The sequence below is a fragment of the Eublepharis macularius genome, chromosome 10 (assembly GCF_028583425.1).
Source record: "Eublepharis macularius isolate TG4126 chromosome 10, MPM_Emac_v1.0, whole genome shotgun sequence".
NCBI classification, from domain to species: domain Eukaryota; kingdom Metazoa; phylum Chordata; class Lepidosauria; order Squamata; family Eublepharidae; genus Eublepharis; species Eublepharis macularius.
Window position 1 is genome coordinate 64,253,453 of NC_072799.1, and position 21,003 is coordinate 64,274,455.

General features: G+C 41.3%; 1 protein-coding gene across 2 annotated transcripts in view; it reads right to left on the minus strand.

The window, feature by feature from the left end:
* The window catches only part of MARCHF1 (membrane associated ring-CH-type finger 1), a 201,956-nt gene that overhangs the window by 63,833 nt on the left and 117,120 nt on the right, over positions 1 to 21,003 (minus strand). For both annotated transcript variants that reach the window (XM_054990186.1, XM_054990187.1), the window contains exon 3: positions 3,979 to 4,029. In XM_054990186.1, coding sequence (XP_054846161.1) covers positions 3,979 to 4,029 — 51 coding nt within the window. The remainder of the gene's footprint in view (positions 1 to 3,978; positions 4,030 to 21,003) is intronic.

Below are 21,003 nucleotides of genomic sequence, written 5' to 3' on the forward strand. Positions count from 1 at the left end.
ATATTCTTAAGACACTTTCTAGAAAAAAAGACAAGTATGAGTGATATGCTCAGTGATGATAATTGGGCGTCACAATTAGAGACAAGATGATCAGAATAATATAATAATAATAACATTCGATTTATATACTGCCCTTCAGAACAACTTAATGCCCACTCAGAGCGGTTTACAAAGTATGTTATTATTATCCCCATAACAAAACACCCTGTGAGGTGGGTGGGGCTGAGAGAGCTCCTAGAAGCTGTGACTGAGCCAAGGCCTCCCAGCTGGATTCAAGTGGAAGAGTGGGGAATCAAACCTGGTTCTCCAGATTAGAGTCCCGCATTCTTAACCACTACACCAAACTGGATCTCATGATGTATGTGTCTTTAAAAGAATATGGGCATCAAGCTGTTTGCATCTACAGTCCTAGTTTTCAGAAGCTGCATGATGTATAGTTTTGATATCACAAACAGGAAGAATATGGTAGTAGTACAACCATTTGAGTCATTCTTCCCCTTTCCACCTTAATTTCATGAAACTAGTTTTAAAAAGAGTTTTAGACAAAAAAACTCCTAAGACTGAAGCACAGACAGCCAGGATTCAAAGAACCATGCAACTAATTTGGTGGGAGGGGGGTCTTGGACTCATCTTTCTTGAACAGCGGTCCCCATAAAAATTAAGCAAACCACTGAAGAATGAGAGCCCCCCCCCCAAGCAAACTATGATAAGTCTGTTATTCAAAGAAGGGGGAAGTCAAACATGTTCCTGGACGTTCCCAAACGCCCTGAGCACACCTGAAGAAGATCTTCGAATCTCACTCAAAATCTCTTAACAGAGGAAAAAACAACCCGAGGGAAGAATGCTGGCCTATAGCTCCTCTATTCGATACTTCTTCTGGTCCTTCCCATTCTCCCCCCCCCCCCTCTTAATTTCTTGCATGGTTTATGATGTCAAATATTTTCAACATTTTTGTAAATAAAAGAGGCATTTTATATTTAACATCACAGGCAGATTCAAGAATTTAGCTCCAGTTTTATGAAAATAAGGCCTGTGACTAAGCACATAAAATGTAAAGGCTAATAAGCCCAACAGAGACTAAAACCAACACATGATATAAGTATTAGAATACGATGGAACTTGGGGGGATCTGTTTTAATTCAATCCAGTTTCCAAGAGGGTTTTTTTTTTGCTTCTATTAAAAATGATACTTTGCCCTTCAATGCACTCTTTCATCTCAGCATCTCAGGGTGTTTTACAAGCTTTAATTAAGCCTCACAAAACCACTACCATAACTCTGAAACTACTTTTTATCTTGCACTATGGTGCAAAGAATTAAAGCTTAGTTAGATAAATTGGAATTGGGCTCAAACTTCAGTTTTGCATCGCTGGCTGTTTTTCGTTTATTATAATATAATGACTAAATCCAGAGAGTTGCTGTAACAGCAAGTGTTTAAGATAATATGCAGCAACTACTATTATCAGTACAAGTCATGAAAATACTATTTTACAAATTCCAGCATTGGTCTGTAGAAGCAAAAAAAAGAGTTCTGTGACACCGTACAACTTAAGATATTATGGTGGCATAGACTTTTATGCATCATCAAATACATGGTATATACATGTGCCAGCATACACATAGACAAGGAGAAAAAGTGGAAGCAGCACGATCATACGGCCATAAAATGCCAAGTGCAGCAGTAGGTCTGTCACTTTTCTGTTGAGCCAATATATACAAATACACGTCCTGGAAATACCATTCTTCCTACTGTGCTAATTTAAAAACTTTATATTTTGTAGGTAAAACAACCTCAGTCTCTAAATTCCACGGGATAGTATTTTCTGATGAATTCTGGTTAATTTCATGCTCCTTTCTTTTGAGAGGCTCATCTTTTTCTGTCAGATATGTTTCCACTTACCTGTTTGTCTTATGTGAACAGTTGAAGGGCATTATTGGCAGGCGAAGGTGCGGATTACACTGGAGGATGTCAAGGTTAAAGATATACTACCATCTGCCAATGCTGATAGACTGACCTCTCCCCATTCAGCCGTACCCCTCAAATATCACTTCATACACCTAACAAAATAGAGTCCAGTCTAGGAAAAATAATGTCACAATAAACCTTTCAGTCTTTAAGACACTGTGGGACTCTGTTGAGTTGCTGACACTGCTGCTAGATGGCAAACATGCTAGAAGCTTCGCATTCTTTATCAGGGAAATATTACTAAATCATGTCATAAAATTAATGTATGCAATGCAAGATACATTGTCTCCCCCTTTCAACATTAGACATATCATTTATCAAAACCCCATTTACTCTGGTTCACAAAGTTATGTGTTCCCATGTTAGCGTAACATTTTAAAATCAAAATTCTCATTTATTTTACATTTGAATTATCTGGATGATTTGCATAGACTTCAAGCCATTCAGAGAAATTACAAAATTGCTCATGCATGGGTTGGTTAAAACCTGATTGTTAAAATATTTAGAAGAAAACCTGGTTCTCAGTCATGGCATTAAAAAATTGGCATTACCAATCTGAAGTAGATAATAGGATCCCTTGTAAATTATGTAATTGAAATGTGAGTAATACATTGTAATCTACCATCTTCTGATGTATCATTTCACTATCCTTTCAGTTAATAGTAAAAAGTCCAATAGCACCTTTAAGACTAACCAACGTTAGTTTTGAAAATTTGAAAATTTAATATTCATTAGATTAGGAATTTCAGACTGTGGAATTTTGAGAAAGAGTTTTAGAATTTTTTTTCTATGCTGGCAGAGGGAATCTGTTAGAATTTAGATTTGCGAGATGGGTTTTGGATTTTTAGAGGCCCCCTCTTTCTTGCATATTTTAAAATATGATTCAAAAGAAATGAAATGTTTGGGAAACGGAATGGAAAATTTCACTTTTTGTAGAGGATACAGGAAGGAAAAGACCCTTTCTCATAATAGTGTAATCTTCCAAGCTTACTAACATTTATCTTGCCGTAATGCATTGTGCTGGGTTCCGGGAAGTGACTAGGGGTGTGCAGCGGGGAAATATTCGGGTTTCCCACTTCGGTTTTACCTGAAGTGGGAAAATGACCCGAAATAACCCAAAACCTGAAGCAGCAAGCCGCTTTGGATTCGGGTTGTCAGAAACCACTTTGGTATGCTTCGTAATGATTTGGAGCATACCGAAGTGAGATTCCCACCTCCCCCTTGAGCCCCCCTTTCCCCAACCCCACTTACCTTCTGAAGGCCGGAGTAGGCCTTCTGCTGCCGCTGCCGGCAGGGTGGCGAGGAAGGCAGCAGCTGGTGCCTCCTCCGCCCGTGCCGCCACTTTGGCATCTACAGTGGCCGGCAGGGCGGCAGTGAACACCAGCGCCTGCACCGCCTCTGCAGCGGCTGGCATACGGCAGCAAATGCTGCCAGCGCCGCCGCTTCGGTCTCTGTGGTGGCTGGCATGGTGGCAGCGAATGCCAGCGCCTGCGCCACCAAAAGGATGCCCCAGGTAAGTGAGGTGGTGGTGGGAGGGAGGGCACCCTTTAAAAAAGCCCAGAAGCTTCCCGAAGCAATCCGAATTGCTTCAGGAAGCTTTGATTCAGTATTTCCAAATCAGGGCCATCATACAAAACGACTCAGGGCCATCTGAATCAGGGCCATCAAATGCAATGAAATAAATAAATTTTGATTTCTTGGGAGAAGGGGAACTTTTATTCCATTGTGTTTTTAAGTCTTTGGTTCCATTGTTGATAGCCACCTTGCAGCCACTGGGGGGTATATGCATTTAGAACTACCTCCTTGTTGATATAAAGTCTAATGAGATCACATACACTATTCTTTTTAAAAGAAAAAAATAATACTGAATTTCAAAATATAATTAATGCAATTGCACCATTCTTATCCAAGTTTTATCCAGATATATATCCAAATATCTTCAGTAAGTGTGCATCAGAATACAATATAAACAGAGATATCACAATTGGTCTTTTATGAATTACTTATAACTTACCTTTGAAATGTTACTTGACCGACTTGTTGAGCGACCTGGAGATTTATCATTCTGCAAAGAGAATTGCAAGGGTTGCTCAGTTTCGTTTAGCTAGGACGTAATGGAATTTACATACATTGCTTCTTGCTTGTTCTTTCAGTTGCCTAAAGCTTACAAAGTTAATGGTAGTGAAGAATTATTGTCTTGTGTGAAAGCCACACTGAAGGGCTTCAGTGCATAGTTTCTTTCCTCTGAACAACAGATAGTCATGCAAAATCATAAACTGGTTTTGGAACTTATTAAGAGTTTCAAAAGCAGCTTGCTGTAAGTCATGGAGCAAAGCTGTTCAAGAAATGCAAGCCGGGAGCCTTTTTGGGTACACAGAATTAAACATGCAGGTCTTTGGAATGTTCTCTGAATTTCTTGTTCTTTAAATTCCTTGGATTATTGTTCTTTGAATTATATTGTCATTGTTCAAAATTATTTTACATATTTTACACTTATATATTTTTATACTCTTAATTTAGATAAGTATTATATTAAGATAGTTAATACAACTATATAGATTAGATTAGTATATATTATATAGTTATATATTATATATACTATTATAGACTTTAAGAATTTATAGTATATACTCTTTAGGTTAAGTTGGGTATGGAAAACTGTGGGGAGTCACTAGAAAAGGGAGGGGGGAATGCAATGGGATGGAAAATGATAATGATTATTATGTTTATGTTTGTAAACCCATCCAATAAAATTCTTTAAAAAAAAATATTTTACATAAAGGTACATATATAAATAAAATAATAGGAATTAATTTAGTGCACACAGGGGCTAAAACTGCACTCTCAAAAAACCTTTATGTTGAAGTGCTTAGAGGAAGATAATTTTTTTCTAAATTCCAGACATAGATAAAAATTAATTCTTGATTGACATTACTGGAACCAGAGAAATACATGAGTCTGACCTCTGAATTCTACTTAATTGTCTTTTTTGAAATTATTATTACTTCTGAAAGAGGTCTCTAAGTAATAAAAGTTTGAATACATCTACTGACAGTATGTTAAACAGAGTGACAGAAGACTTAAAATTCTGCATTGTGTTAGACCACCAGTCCACCTAGCCCCCTACTACCTACCCTTCTGCAAACAACCCATTTTCCATTGTCCCATTTTGGACAAGGATCTTCCTCCTATCTGATAACAAAGATCCTGTCCAGAGATGCCATGAATTGAACCTAGGAAACTATGATGATGTATGTGCTGCCACTGAGCTGTGGAACCCACTTATCATGCTGCAATGGTGGAAATTCCTATGTGGGCTTTAATTCCAGCACAACTGATGATTCTGATTTATCCCGCTAGTTGTTTTACATAACTTTATCACATATTTGCTCGTATAGCAAATGACAATATAATACTGTGAGCACCAAAGAACAGAATACCCTGAGTACCAAGACTGAATAATATATACTCCTCAAACAGTAGTTATTTCAATTTACCTGCAGAATTGAACATTAATCTACCACAATTATATCAGCAAATTCTGATCAAGTATCTTCTTGATTTTTAATTATTAATTAAAGGAGGTTTAGAAAAATTTACATTCCTGGCAAAGGTAAATCAAAAGAACCCTTCCCACTGTGTTGGAAAACTGGTGGTGCAAAGTGCTGAAGTTCCAGTCAACTTATGGTGGCCCCGTAGAGATGGTTTGCCATTGCCTGCCTCTGCGTAGCAACTCTGGACTTCCTTGGTGGTCTTCCACCCACGTACTAGCCTGGGCTGACCCTGCTTGCTCCTGAGATCTGATGAGATAGGGCTAGCCTGGGCCATCAGGCCAGGGCAATCTTCACCTACTACAAGCACTATTCCCATGTTAAAGAAACGTAGCTGCAATTTCTTCAGTAAACTGGCATACAAGGTTACATACTTTATTCTGAACAGATTATTCAATATAATTAAAATGATCCTTAGAACATCAGTCAAGTTCTTTGCACAATACAATCAAGCTACAGTACCCCATATGCCAGATTTTCCTCACACAACTATAGCCTGGCCCTAAGCAGGTATGTGTGTGTGTGTGTCAGCAAAGGGGAGGTCACTGATGTGTGCACACGCCCACATAAATACAATCAGTGGTGAAAAAGTATTACTCTTCCAGAAATCTGATAAGGCTTGCTAGTACTACAAGGGTGAAACTAAACACATATAAACAAACAGGTAACAAAATTCCAGTGGCAGGTTCCATTATGGAAAAGAAACATCGGAAAGGGGAAAATTTAGAGCAGGAAAGAAGTGTTTAACACCTCCCCTCTTCCTCAGTAACTGACCTTTAAGATGTCCCCCCCCCGCTATTTCCATAAGCATAATTATCTTTACAAACACATAGCAGCAACCTTGTGGGGGGAGAAGCACCATGGATGGGAGGAGTTGCAACAGACAAGTGTCCTATGCCAAACAGCCCCCCCCCCAATTGTTTTCCTAATAGAAGAGACAGTCAGGTCTCTGTACGCACTGTTCTGGGCCTGCGTTAGAGGTTACTCTACTAATTTTCTCAAGCTCTAGCCAAGAGGCTAGCATACTAAAGGAAATATCTTGCCTTGAAAGGATTATAATGTTATCTGTGCATGCCTCATCTTCCCACTTTGTTCCTTCACTTTTTTTTAAATTTAAGCTGAGCAAACCACCTGCAGTGGGAAAGGAGAGCAAGTTGTGTAACTGCAGGGATGACCACTCAATGAATGCCAGTTACAGGTATGCAAGATTCTTCTCTTGGTCAGGTATGGGTTCAAGAGGCCCTGTTTGAGATTACAGATGACAAAGTGTCAGGTTTAGACCCTGAATCAGAGTTGGAAACATCATAGGAGAAGCAATTCCCTTACTCACTAAGCTAAGATGGGTGAAATGACACTATCATTTCTCTTTGTGTAATATTTTTCTCCTGTCCTTTCTCCAAGGAGCTCACAGCTAGGTAAATGGTTTTCATTTTCATTTTAATCTCACAACCACCCTGTGAGCTACATTGTGACTGGCCCATTGTCACCCTGTGAAAATCATGACTAAGTGGTGATTTCGACCTGGGTGGCTCCAGTTCTAGTCCAACACTCTAGCCACTCTATCACCATCTAGCTGTCATATGCCATGTGTCCTCAACAGCAGGCGTGTTGGTGGAATCAACAAAAGAATGGTGAACTGTTGCTATCAATACTTTGATTATATGGCACTCTCGGCAGGTGGCAATAGCTGCCCTTCAGCCAGATGCCATGATTTGCCTCCACGGAAGGAGGGAGGCAGACAGGCGCTTTCCCAGGCATTCGGGTGTCTGTCGGGGGCGGAGAAGGATGAGCTAAGATCTCTACAGAGCTCTTTGGAGTCGAATGCTGACATAAGATCGCCTGAACCCAAGCATCCGTACCAAAATTGAACATCTTTAGACGGAAGAAACAGCACGATCAGCCCAAATTTATCAAGAAAAAGTAAAGATTGCTATCTCACTTTCCGGAATTAAAAGTGAAAGAAAAAGGATAAGAGCAACAAAATAAAAATACAAGACTGCTAGATGAGTAAAGGATTAAGGCAATTTTGAGAAATTTGGCGAATTTAAAAGAAAAAAATAGCGTTAAAAGAGAGAAAATAAGTTTTGTTTATACATACCTGTGGTTTTGCAAGAGATAACGATGCTGGGAAAGGGAGGAAGGAGCAAGAATCAGTTGGAGCATTGCGAGAATGGTGTGAGAACAAAAGGGACATTGAGAATAGACGACCTTCCTTCCTAGAGAGGGAACAAGTGGAAGAGGAAATGGAGGAGGAGAGTGGAAAAGGACTCCGGAAGCAAAACAAAGGCACCATTGAGAGGAGTTGAGACTAGAAGGTCAGCAGGAAGCGGAAGTCGGCCATTTTAAGAAGGTAAAGAGGAACAAATTGGACAAAACACCATAGAGAAATTCCGCCTGACATCTTGCTGAGGTCAAAATATTAAGCTGAGAAAAAAAAGTTAATTTTTAAAGTAAAGATCTGGAAATTAAAGGAAGCAGATGTGAATATTAAAAACGGAGCTCAGAAAGAGAGCAGACACTTGGGGTGGTGTGAAAACTAGCCCAGGCATGACAAAGAAAGCTGAGAAAGAAGTGCAAGCCGCGATGGAGGCGCTGGAGAAAAACGTGATTGATGGCAACAAGGAGTTGTTTCAAACAATATAATGAATGGAGGAGAGACAGTCTCAATCAATACAATGAATGGAGGAGAGCTTGGTAAAAAATTTAAAAGACCTAATAAAAGCAGAGGTATCTGAATTGGCAAAGAGTATAGAAGATGTTAAAACGGAGCTTCAAACAACGAATCAAACAGTAAAGGAGGTGGAGCAGACGACCTCTGGTTTAAAAACAGAAAACCAAGTGTTAAAGGAGCGGATGGGTCAATTACGTTTTCAAGGAGTCTTGGAGTCCTTGACTCAAAATACACGGTAACAAATGACTGAAATATTGTCAGATTATTTGGAAAAACAGCCAGAAGAAATTCAAGGCAATATGGATTTGGCCTACAGAATAAATTCCAACTTTGCACAGCATAAAAATTTACCTAGGAATAGAATTTTACACCTCACAACCAAAAGAATGAAGGAAGAGATTTTAAGTAGGCACTTTCAAAACCCTCTGATATTGGAAGGAAGCAGAGTCAGAATTATGAAGGAGTTGCCAAAGAAAATTTTACAAGAGCGCAAAAAATACCGAGAATTAACTGGGAAATTGAGAGAAAAAAAGATCAGGTATAGGTGGGAAATACCTGAAGGCTTGAGCTTTACGTTTAACTCAGCAAGAGTGACCATTAAGTCTAAGCATGAGATGATTGTGTTTTTGGTGGATAACGAAAAAGACTTTCCAGGAGTAATAAAAGAGTAGAAATATGGAGTACAAACTAATATCTTGGAATGTTAATGGTTTGAATTCACCCCAAAAACGTAAAATGATTTTTCATTGGGTCAAGTGGCAAAATTATAATATAATAGGTTTACAAGAAACCCACATTAAAGAACAAGATTATAAGTATTTAAAAAATGGACAATTAGGACAAGAGTTTTGGACATCTGCTAAACAGAAGAAAAGAGGGATTGTGATTTATATAAAACAAGAATTGGACCCTAAATTAATTTTTAAAGACAAAGAGGGAAGGTATTTGGCAGTAGAGATTATTGTGAATTTTAAGAAGACCCTGGTTTTAGGTATATATGCACCAAATGGAGCTAAAGATGATTTCTACAAGGAACTAATTCAGAAAATGGATAAGTATGCATATGAGCAAATTATAATGACTGGGGATTTTAATGGGGTGGCTAATTTGCAATTAGATAGGAAATCCAAAATATAGAACAAAAAGGCTGGGAAGTTACCAAAATCATTTTTTGAATTGGTTGGACAGGAAAATTTGGAAGATATTTGGAGGAGCTGGAATCCTAAAATAAAAGATTTTACTTTTTATTCGACAAGACACCAGTTGTTCTCAAGAATTGACATGATCTGGGCAACAAAGGATCTAAATTTGATTACAAAGAAAATAGAAATTATGCCAAGGGTGAGTTCAGATCATAATCCAATGATGTGGACAATTACGACAGGAGTCAGGAAGTTTAGATGGAGATTAAATGAAGATCTTCTACAGACCCAAGAGAATGTTGAAATAATTCAAAAAGAGACAAAGGACTTTTTTCAGCTGAATGCTGATCAAGAAGTCCCAACACATATGGTGTGGGACACCTATAAAACTGTGATCAGAGGGATCTTGATCACACTGAACAGTAGGGAAAAGAAAAGAAAAGCAACTTCAGGAGATACAAGAGAAAATTTTCAAAAAAGAGAAAGACTTACAGAAAAGACCGGGGAAGAAATCAATAATCCAGGAAATTAAGATATTACAAGAACAACTAAGAGCTTCTGCAAATAAAGAGTTAAAATGGCATTTAAAATCTCTGCAGCAAAAATCCTTTGAGGGGGCCAACAAGACAGGGAAATATTTAGCCTGGCAATTGAAAAAGAAAAGGGAAAAGAAAGTTATAGGGAAGATAATAGAAGGAACAGAAATAATGGACCATCAAGGGATAAAAAGAGCTTTTTACAAATATTATGCAAAATTATTCCAAAAGAAAATGATAATTTAGACAAAATAGAAGCATATTTGGAAACAGCAAAAATACCAAAGATTTCAATGACAATGAAAGAGATTTTGAATGTTCCAGTAACAGAAGGAGAAATTTTAGATGCTATAGAATCAACTAAAATAGGGAAAGCACCGGGTCCAGATGGAATTACAGCAAAATTTTATAAAGTAATGAAAAAAGACTTGGTGCAGCCTCTACAAAAGTTGATGAATGAAATTATTAAGAAGAAAAATCTCCCAAAGACTTGGAATGAAGCAAATATTTCACTGATCCCAAAAGAGTCACAAGATTTACTAAATGTTAAAAGTTATAGGCCGATTTCTTTATTAAACAATGATTACAAAATTTTTGCAAGACTTATAGTGGAAAGGCTTAAGAAATTTTTGATAGAATTTGTAGGGGAAGAGCAGGCCGGATTTTTACCGACTTGGTGCAGCCTCTACAAAAGTTGATGAATGAAATTATTAAGAAGAAAAATCTCCCAAAGACTTGGAATGAAGCAAATATTTCACTGATCCCAAAAGAGTCACAAGATTTACTAAATGTTAAAAGTTATAGGCCGATTTCTTTATTAAACAATGATTACAAAATTTTTGCAAGACTTATAGTGGAAAGGCTTAAGAAATTTTTGATAGAATTTGTAGGGGAAGAGCAGGCCGGATTTTTACCGTATAGACAAATTAGGGATAATTTGAGAGTGGTGTTGGACACCATTGAATATTATGATAAGCATCCAGAAAAGGAAGTAGGCCTGTTTTTGCGGATGCTGAGAAAGCCTTTGACAATTTGAACTGGGATTTTATGTTTTTGACGATGGAAAAGATGGATATGGGGCAAGATTTCATTAATGCAGTGAAAGCTATATATTTTGAACAAAATGCGTCATTAGTGGTAAACGGTGATTTGACAGAAAAATTTGAGGTAAGAAAAGGTACAAGACAAGGATGTCCACTTTCACCGTTACTATTTGTTATGGTGTTGGAAATACTTTTGAGGCAAATAAGAGATAATGACAATATCAAAGGTATAAAACTCAAAGGGTTTTCTTATAAGTTCAGGCAGACAATGTAATGTTTATAGTAGAAAATCCAATCCAGACATTACCAATATTGTTAGATAAAATTAAAGAGTTTGGAGATCTGGCAGGATTTTTTATTAATAGATCAAAGTCGAAATTGCTCTGTAAAAATATGACAAAAAAGAAAAAAGAACAATTAATGAATGTTTCAAAGTGTGAAGTGGTTCAGAAAACAAAATACCTGGGGATAGAAGTATCAGCTAAGAATACAGATCTATTTAAAAATAATTATGAAAAATTGTGGTTGCAGATAGAGATCTGTTGAAATGGAACAAATTGAATCTGTCATTGTTAGGACGTATCTCAGTTGTTAAAATGAATGTATTACCGAGAATGATGTTTCTGCTCCAAACGATTCCAATTGTTAAAGAAATGAAGCGTTTTGATAAATGGCGAAAAGGAATCTTAGATTTTATTTGGGCTGGGAGAAAACTGAGAATTAGGATGAAGGTACTATGTGACGCAAAAGAAAGAGGAGGCTTGCAATTGCCAAATTTGAGATTGTATTATGAAGCAATTTGCTTGGTCTGGCTGAAAGAATGGGTGAAATTATCTAATCTAAAATTATTAGCTTTGGAAGGGTTCGATAACTTGTTTGGTTGGCATGCGTATTTATGGTATGAGAAATATAAAATGGATGGTATGTTTCAGCATCATTTTGTGAGAAGGAATATCTTCATGATTTGGCAAAAATATAAGAAGTTTCTGGGTGAAAAAAGACCTATGTGGATTGTACCAGCGGAAGTGGTGAACCCAAATATGTATTATAGAGGGGAAGATTGGTTAACCTATAAGGAATTATTGAGTGGAGAGAAAGACACCCTCAAGATAAAAGGTAAAGATGAATTACCATTTGAGTATGGTTGGTTACAATATAGGCAAATTAAGGATATATTTGAAACTGTCAAAAGAAATGTAGGTTTTAGAATAAAAAATACAGAACTAGAAGAGATTTTGTTTGGTGAAGAAGTGAAAATGATTTCTAAAATATATAAAATTTTGCTGACATGGTATACACAGGATGAGGCTGTTAAAATACAGATGGTGAAATGAGCAATAAATTTTAACAAAGAAGTGACAATGGAAAGCTGGGAATTTCTATGGAAGAATACTTTGAAGATATCCATATGTAACAATTTGAAAGAGAATGGATATAAGATGATTTATAGATGGTATTTAACACCGAAAAAATTAGCAAATGCAAATAGTGCAATGTCAAATAAATGTTGGAAATGTAAAATACATGAGGGCTCCTTTTACCATACGTGGTGGACCTGTGAAAAGGCCAAAACGTTTTGGTCTAAGATTTATGGAGAAATGCTGTTAATTATGAAATGTAATTTGTTGAAGAGCTTGGAAATGCTGTTGCTAGGATTGAATATGCAAGAAGTTAACATGAGGGACAGAACTTTGTTATATTATATGACTGTGGCAGCAAGAATCTTGTATGCACAATACTGGAAACAAGAAGACATACCAGAAGTTGAGGAATGGATCCAAAAGCTGTTGCACATGGCGGAAATGGACAAATTGACAAGGAAATTGAGAGAGCAGAATCCGAATGAAGTTTTAACTGACTGGAAGAAGTTTAAGGACTATGTGGAAAATAAATGGGATGTGAGAGGACAACTGTGGACTTTAGATAGTTATTAAGTAATATGAGCCATGAGAATGAACATGAACTTTACCTTAGATAATAGGGACTACGTAGTAATTAGAGATAACAATAAGAAATTAAGGGGTTTTAGTGCTGTTGAAAGTCAAAAAGGGAAAAGGGGGAGGGGGAAGGGATGGGGGGCATATACTGTAATTATAAGGGTAAATGAGTATGTATTGTGTATTATGTAATATGTTAACCCATTCAATAAAATTTCTATTTTTTAAAAAAGAAATAATTAAATATAAATAAACAGAATAGGCCAGCTTAAGAAGCCACCTAGTTTGGCTCGTCTGGGCCGCCAGTTGAGTGCTATCTTGCTGTACTGACAGCTCTGAGAAGTTTTAGTAGTGTGCCACATCTTCTAAAATGCCGCTCAAGAAGGGTACAGGTGTATCAAAGGGGAAACAACCAGCTAAACGCCCTGTCCTGAGGAGGCCTACCGTGGCTCTGTCATCCTCTGATGATAAGGATGTGGGCCCGGTGCGGGAACACATTTTTGAAAGGATTGCGGCCTTGGAGAAGGTGGCAGGCCTTTCTGGGGCGGGTGGTGGGGCTAAAATAGCGAGACCGGTGAGGGCGGCTTCAAAGGCTGCAGCTCTGAATGATATTTTATCTTGTTTTATCTGCCCTCGAGGGTTCAGCAGGTGTAGGAGAAGCAACCATTGCGCCTGAGGCAACCACCATGCCTGAGAGTGAAGGAGCAAACACTTCTCAAGTTGGAGGACCTTCAGAAGGGGCTGGCACGTTTTTCAGTGATGGGGGGTGGTCATCTGAGTCTGGCCAGCTGGCCCTGGCAGTCCAACCACCCAAGATGGAAGGTAAGTAGGCCTGGTCCCAACAGGGATGTACATGGCCTTGGGGGCCCCGGGGTCAGCCTGCTGCCTCTGTGCCCCCAGGCGCACCGCAATCTACCTACGCTCAGTTGACTGTTATTCCACCTGATGTGGCTGTGGGTGGGTGGTCACAGTGGGGCCAGTCGGCCATTCCTAGTCAGGTGTCGGTTTCGGGGGTTTGGCCACCAGCCATGGCGCCATGGTGTTCTTATTATGGGTCCCCTTGGGCTAACTAAGGGGCTGTGCCTTTTAGGGCTCTACCGTTCGGAGATATGGCAATGCCCACTTTGGTGACCACCTGCAACGAGGGAGAAAATTCTCAAGGGATAATATATTGAGTGGTCCTCTGCCACATATATTGGTTGTTCACTTGGGAGGGAACGACCTCGGATTGATGAAGGGTAAGGCCCTTTCCTTGCAGATGCAGGCAAACTTCCAGGAGATCAGCAAGCGCTGGCCTGACAGCCTGATTTTCTGGTAGGCAATGCTTCCACGCCGGGTGTGGCGGGAGGCACTGGACCCCAAGGTGTTAGAATGGGCTAGGTGTAAGGCCAACAGAGCCCTGTTCAAGGTTATGTTAGCTGGGTTGGGAATTTATTTGCCCCATCTGCAAATTAGGGCCAACTTTGCAGACCTCTGCCGAGGGGATGGTGTGCACCTTTCTCATAAGGGTAGCAGCATATTTCTAGACAACTTGCGCCAAGGGCTCAGGTTGGCCTTAAGCCATTTGTGGGGTGCTTCAGCCTAAGCTGAGGCTTGGCCTCGGCAGTGGCAGGTGAGAAGCTAGGGGAAAAGGAGCAGGCCGGTGAGCACCCTTGCCATATACCCATTGGTGAGGAAACCGGAGTCTGTCAGGAGCGGCTGGCTGCTTTACAGCCCAGTTGCGAGGACAGATACCCTGGTGGGGAATCCCTGGACAAGCCAGTCACCCCCTGCAGCTTTATGGTTGAGTGGGGGAGCTTTAAAGGGGTGAACCACTTAGCCTGGCCAGGCCGGGTCCCAGCCATACGATGGATGGCTTACACCCGGGGCAGCGGGTGACTTGCCCAGACAGGTCAGGGCGGATGTCCAGGAGTGACCCCTGGGCCCGACCTGTACTGCTAGTTTAGGCACTTGCTGTGTTTGATAATATGTTTGCTGTTATGTTAATAAAGTGGTCCTTTAGTTCCCAACTTAGGTGTCTGCCTCTTCATTCCAACTGTGGTGGCAATTGTATGATGGCTAGTCTTGTTAATAGGAGTACAGAAAACTAAGTTGGCTAAGTAGGGAATTGTCAGCGTTACAGTTCAATACTAACAAAGCAGCTGCAGGAAGCTCCATCACTATTGAGAAGAAAATGGTATTGCAGTAAAATGTAAGGGAAGAGGCCCTAAGGTGTTTGCAGCTGCTGATACTCCAGCAACCACTGCAGATATTAAGAACCACTGCCAACAGCTTTAGTAGAACTGTAAACAGTGCTGCTGTAGAAGGTGAATCTAGATGAGCAGAGGACAGCCATCAGAAAAGGAGAGCTATACATCATTGCGGAGAGCCAAGGCACAACAACACAAGGCTTTATTTTTCTTTCATTCTTACAAGCCCTGTTCTATTTTTGCCTCCGTATTTCTTTTTTCTCCTTTTTTCCTGCTTTTCTCTTTCAGTATAGAGGGGTCTAGTCTTCCCAGCGACTACGGTCTTTAATTGGACAAACCTGTAAACATCAACAGTGAAACAAACTACTATTAAAACAGAAATGGAGCACTGATCTGATCCCGCAGGGCTCTTATGTTCTTATTAGTCATGGGAAATGCAGAGGTGCTTTTTTCCCCTTAGATTTTTTAAGAGTGTTTGCAGAGCCTGTTAGGATAGAAGCCAGTTTGCTGTCCTGATCTTTCATCCTCTTTGGCTGCACTTTCCATAACCAACGTTGCTGAAAAAAAAAAGAGGGTTACATCAGTTGCCAAGAAAAAGGCAGGCAAAAGCCAATGGTGCAATAAAAGAGAGCAGGTAATTATTAAATTAATCTCGAAGTGTTTCATGTTAGGTTCATCAGGGGATACATGTTAGGCATTGTATTAGGTCTATAAACATACTTCAAAATATATTTAATTTGCTAAAGCCAATCAATCACTCATACATGTATCAAAGTACAAACGAAAGAGCACATTTACTCCAGGGAATTATTAATCTAAGAAATATCTGCTCTCTTTCATTGAACCATTGACTTTTTGCCTATTTTTTTCTTGCACCTTCCAAACACCAAATCCACTGGGGGATTTTGTACTAGAAGTTGGAGGAGGAGTGAGGTGGAAGAAAGAGGTTTGTAAGGGGAGAGAGACAAGAGAATGAAATTTAGAGCTTGTTACATTTTAAGCTGCTGTGGCTTTTTGGTTTAAAGTTGTCAATGTCCACACGTACACACACAGTTTCTGTAATGTTGCTAGGCATGCCTCTCCTTTATGTTCCACCATGGCAGCTTCGCTCATCTGAACAGGGCCTTCTGCAGGTGCCACCTTGCACATGGGCAAAGTCAACAGCTGCCTTTACATGTGCATTCTCTGTGGTGCCGCCTGCCCTATCGAATGGCCTACCTGAAAAGGTCAGAAAAGCTCCCACTCTCCTGGCTTTCCACACATGATGCAAAACTGAATTATTCAAGAGGGCTTTTTACTTAGATAGGACGGCCGTACTGGAAGGAAGTAGTCTCAAAGCGATCCATCAGTAAAGGGTAGGACAGGACCACAGATTCTACTACTATTGCTGTAAGTACGACAGACCATTGACTCTCCTACTATTGCTAGAAGTATGATCCTACTGGGTAGTTCCTATGTTGTTTAATATGTCAGTTTTAGAATTGCCTATGCTCTGTTTCAGCTTTTCTTCAGCTCTGTATTGGATTTCTACTGGTTTTAAATCTTTGCAAATTTGCATTTATATACCTTATTATATATTTATTGAAATGTCTTTGAAATTGACTGTACTGTTTTCATGCTGTGTAATCTGCCTTGAGTCTCAGTGAGAAAGGCAGACTATAAGTAACACAAATAAATAAATAAATTTTAAAAAACCAAACTGAACTAGTGTAGCTGTTGGTATTTACAGAATGGAGCTCTAAGCTCTGGACCCACTTGCACATTTCCCATAAGCAGGGCTCATTTTGAGGGGGAACGCGCCGGAACACAGTTCCGGCAGTTCCCCAAAGAAGTCACATGGCAGGTGGCCCTGCCCACCTGACTCTCGGCCATTTTAGGCCCGTTTCGTCCTGGATTGGGGCTGAAATGGCCCAGATTGGGCCTTTAGACAGGTGGTGGATCACTCTCCTGTTCAGCTGCATCCTGATCCTGACCATTTTGGGGCCCTTTTCGGCCATTTTCAGCCCCTTTTTGGGCCCAATTTCGGTCCTGAATGGCCAGGATTGGGTCCAAAACAGCCAGGATAGGTGATGCCAGGGGGTGTGGCACATGCAAATCAGTTATGCTAATGACACATTTCCAGTGATATCAAGGGGTGTGACATATTCTAATGAGTTATGCTAATGAGTTCCTCCAGCTCTTTTTCTTCGAAATGACTCCTGCCCGTAAGGATATATTTTGGCCAGTCTGGGTGAGCTACTATGACATGTTTTATGAATTTTAAGTAATGTACTTATAAGTCTGCCCTACATTCTCCTCTAAATTAAACTAAAACAACAGTCCCACCCATCAATGGTAGACACCTTACTGCGGTAACTCTGGCAATTCTTAAGATAGCCACTACAATGCAAGCAGCTTGAAAGGATACCCACATAGAGGTAAACAAAAGACTATACAACAAAACTAACTATTTGTGGAAAATGGGGACAGGGACCCTGCATAAAAATAGGGAGAAAGACAATAAACACTCATTGAGGAAAAGCTCTCCCAAGGAATTTCCCTGAGCTGAGGATGCTATTATGGCAAATGGGAAGATATAGGTGGGATTTGCTCTTGAGGTGAAGGGTTATAAGCAGTACTCTCAGGCAAAAGGTTTAGAATTCCCAGAGTTGGCTCTGAGCAAGCCAGATACACAACTCAAATATGATACTACACAGAGATCACACACAAAAAAAACCATTCAAAGCTCAGAGATCAGTGCAGGTATAATGATTCTACAATTCTTGCCATCTTTCACCACGGACCCTTGGAATCTTCAAATATTTGTGGGTTTTGCCCAGCAATAATTGTTGTGATCCATGGCTCTGCTACATTAATTAGAATTATAGAATCACAGGGTTGGAAGGGACATCTAGTCCAATCTCCTGTACAATGCAGGAAATTCACAACTACCTCCCCCCCCCTGCCCCGCATACACACAGTGATCCTTACTCCATGCCCAGAAGAATGCAAAGCACCGTCAGGATCCCTAGCCAAACTGGCTTGGGGGAAATCACTTCTTGACTCCAAAATCGTGATTGGCATAGCCCTGGGCATGTAAGAAGGGGCCACAAGAACTAAGCGCTGACGTAACCCTTCCTGCCCTCCCTCTCATGATCTGCCTAGATTCACAGAATCAGCATTGCTGTCAGATGGCCATCTAGCCTCTGCTTAAAATTAAGTAACTGCAGTGGAGCTTGAACTAGATAGTGATGGGAAGTATAGAGGAGAGTGAGGAAAAGAGGAGAACACTGCCTAATTTCTTTAGAAAGAAATTGGAAAGTGAATGATACTTGAGGAACTTCTTAGATCAATGGCCCACAGTAACTTCCAGACTACCTCTGGGCTATTGCTTTTTAAAAAGTCAGAAGAATCCAATGTGTTCATCCCTTGCAAATCCCCTAGTCAAGATCAGTGAACAGAAATCTGCTCTGGCCAACTCAAGATGATCACACTGAAAACTGGAGTGTTTTTAGGGAAAGCATCCCTCTGAAAAGGCTGTGTATTTATTTTCAACAGCTAAAGAGAAAACTTCAGCTAGTTAAACTTCTCTTTCTTTTTTACTACATATGGGGTTGCCTATGAATTCTGAGTCTGTACTTCTTGAAACTACAAATTGGATAGTAATTTGCAAGTATAAAATGAAACCAAGAACAAAGCTTGCTCACAGTATTATTTGACACATGTAAACTATATTAATTATGTCATGTGAGAAAAAATTAATTAATCAAAAGATAAAAGTTTGTCAGAGCATTTAATGGAACAATATTCTCTGATATACACAGCAGCAGCAGTCTTTCACATTGTAACACCTGACAGCAGGATATAATGTTTTTATTGAGAAGACCCAATGAGCAAACCATGTGCTAAGCAGGGATGCACAATTACCTGCTGGTTTGGCTACCATCCTATTCCCTGGAAGTGATCGTGGGAGCCGAACATTCATCCCCATTTGAACAGCTTGAACGTGTCTGATCGCAGGAAAAAGACGACTCTGTATGTATGACTGCGTGCTGCTTTTTCACAGTGGCTGTTCTCTCACTCCTGTGTCTGGCACTGGTGCTGCCTCCAACTTAAAAGGCTCATTGTTGAAAGAAAGAAAGAAGTACCATTTGACATTTTGTGTTGAGACTTACTCATCTGATATCTCTGTGTGTCTTGTAATTGGCTGGATGCCCAAGAAATTTTTTTTACACAAAGATGTACAGGGCACCTATTGTTTAAAAGACAACAGCACTCCAACATTTGATCAGCGTATACACTGAAACAGATGTATCTCATCCATTCTAACTGTAGGGGGAGTTGTAATACTTTCTATTGTTCAGAACTTGTTGAATGCTTCTCAGCTTCTTGTGTTTGGAAATTCTTGGAGATTTAGGGGTGGCACCTGAGGAGGGTGGGGTTTGGGAAAGGACCTCAACAGGGATGTGATGACAGAGCCCACCTTCCAAAGTGGCCATTTTTTCTGTAATCTGGTGATCAGCTCTAATCCTAAGAGATTTTCAATAATTTTTCTCTACCCGAGATAGGTAGAAAGAGGTCCAGTAATGAGACTTAAAACTATTTAAAGATAATGCACAACTTTTGCTGAGCACATTAAGTTAGTACTGTCCGGGGTCTGAGCCCCAGCCCCCAGACTTGACAAGAGGGAACAGCAGGGGACAAAAGGGTGGCAGCAACTCCACCCCCCAAGCCGGCAACCAGGGCCAGAACCTACCTACTCCATGGGGAAGGGGCAAAAGGCCAGTACCTCAGAGGGGTGGAGGGGGCAAGGAGAAACCAGCCAGCCCCACCCTCCAGGGGGAAGAGAGGGGGCTAAGCAGGCTGGAGGGAAAGGGACACAGCAGGGAGAAGGTGGGTCCAGCAGCAGCAGCAGCAACCCAAGCAGAGCCCTTACCTGGCAGGGAGAGGACGCCGCCGCTGCAGCCCAGAGCCACACCATGGCTAGAAGACAGCAGCCTGGCTCAGGAGTTGCTAGAAGCCAAGCCTCTCCAGGGGGGGCTGCCACAGGCATTCTGGGGGAGGAGATGGGTAACCCCGCCCAGCATTGCTGAGCAGGCAGCGCAGAAGCTGGCTAAGGCAGCTCCTCGTGAGCAGGGCCAGGCAAGCCCAATAGCACAGAGGCTGGCTGGGGCAGCTCCTCGTGAGCAAGGCCAGGCAAGCTCAGTAGCTCAGAGGCTGGCTGGGGCAGCTCCTCGGGAGCAAGGCCAGGCAAGCCCAATAGCACAGAGGCTGGCCGGGGCAGCTCCTCGTGAGCAAGGCCAGGCAAGCTCAATAGCACAAGGGCTGGCTGGGGCAGCTCCTCGTGAGCAAGGCCAAGGAGCCCTCAGCTGGGGATGGCTCGCACTCAACCCCACCCTGCCAGCATGGCAAAAGGGCCCAGGAGGGATTAGTGGTTGGAGGGAAACACCTGGAGGAATGCCCAGCTGGGCCTAGTCAGGAGAGGGAACAAGCCTGGAAGGAGGGCGGGGTGGAGAAAGGAAACCCTATAAAGGGTGGCTGGGAAGAGCTCTGGGGTGGTGGGTGTGAGTGAGGAGTGATGATGTGGAGTGAGAGCAGTAGGATGCAAGGGTGGAGGCTTGGAGGAGAGTGCTGGAAGGAGGAGATGAAGGAGGATGCAGGGGGTAAGCAGGCCAGGTTGAGCAGGCCAGCGAGTGGACTGAGAGGGAGTCTGGGTGAGGTATACCGCCCCTCCTTCCACAGAGCAGGGTCCTGCAGAATCCCTGGCCCCCCTGTGACGTCAGGTGCAGACCGCCCAGTGCCACGCCCAGCGGCAGTCGCGGCAAGCCCTGACAAGTTGGTGGCCCGTACGGGGAGAGACGTTCCGACGCAGGCGCCAGTCAAGGGGCGGCCTCCCAAGGCCGCCACCCCAGTGGAGCTCGGACTGTGGCTGGAGGAACGCCAGGATAGGATGTGGGGAAGGCTGGAGGCAGCCTACCCAGCTGCTCCAGC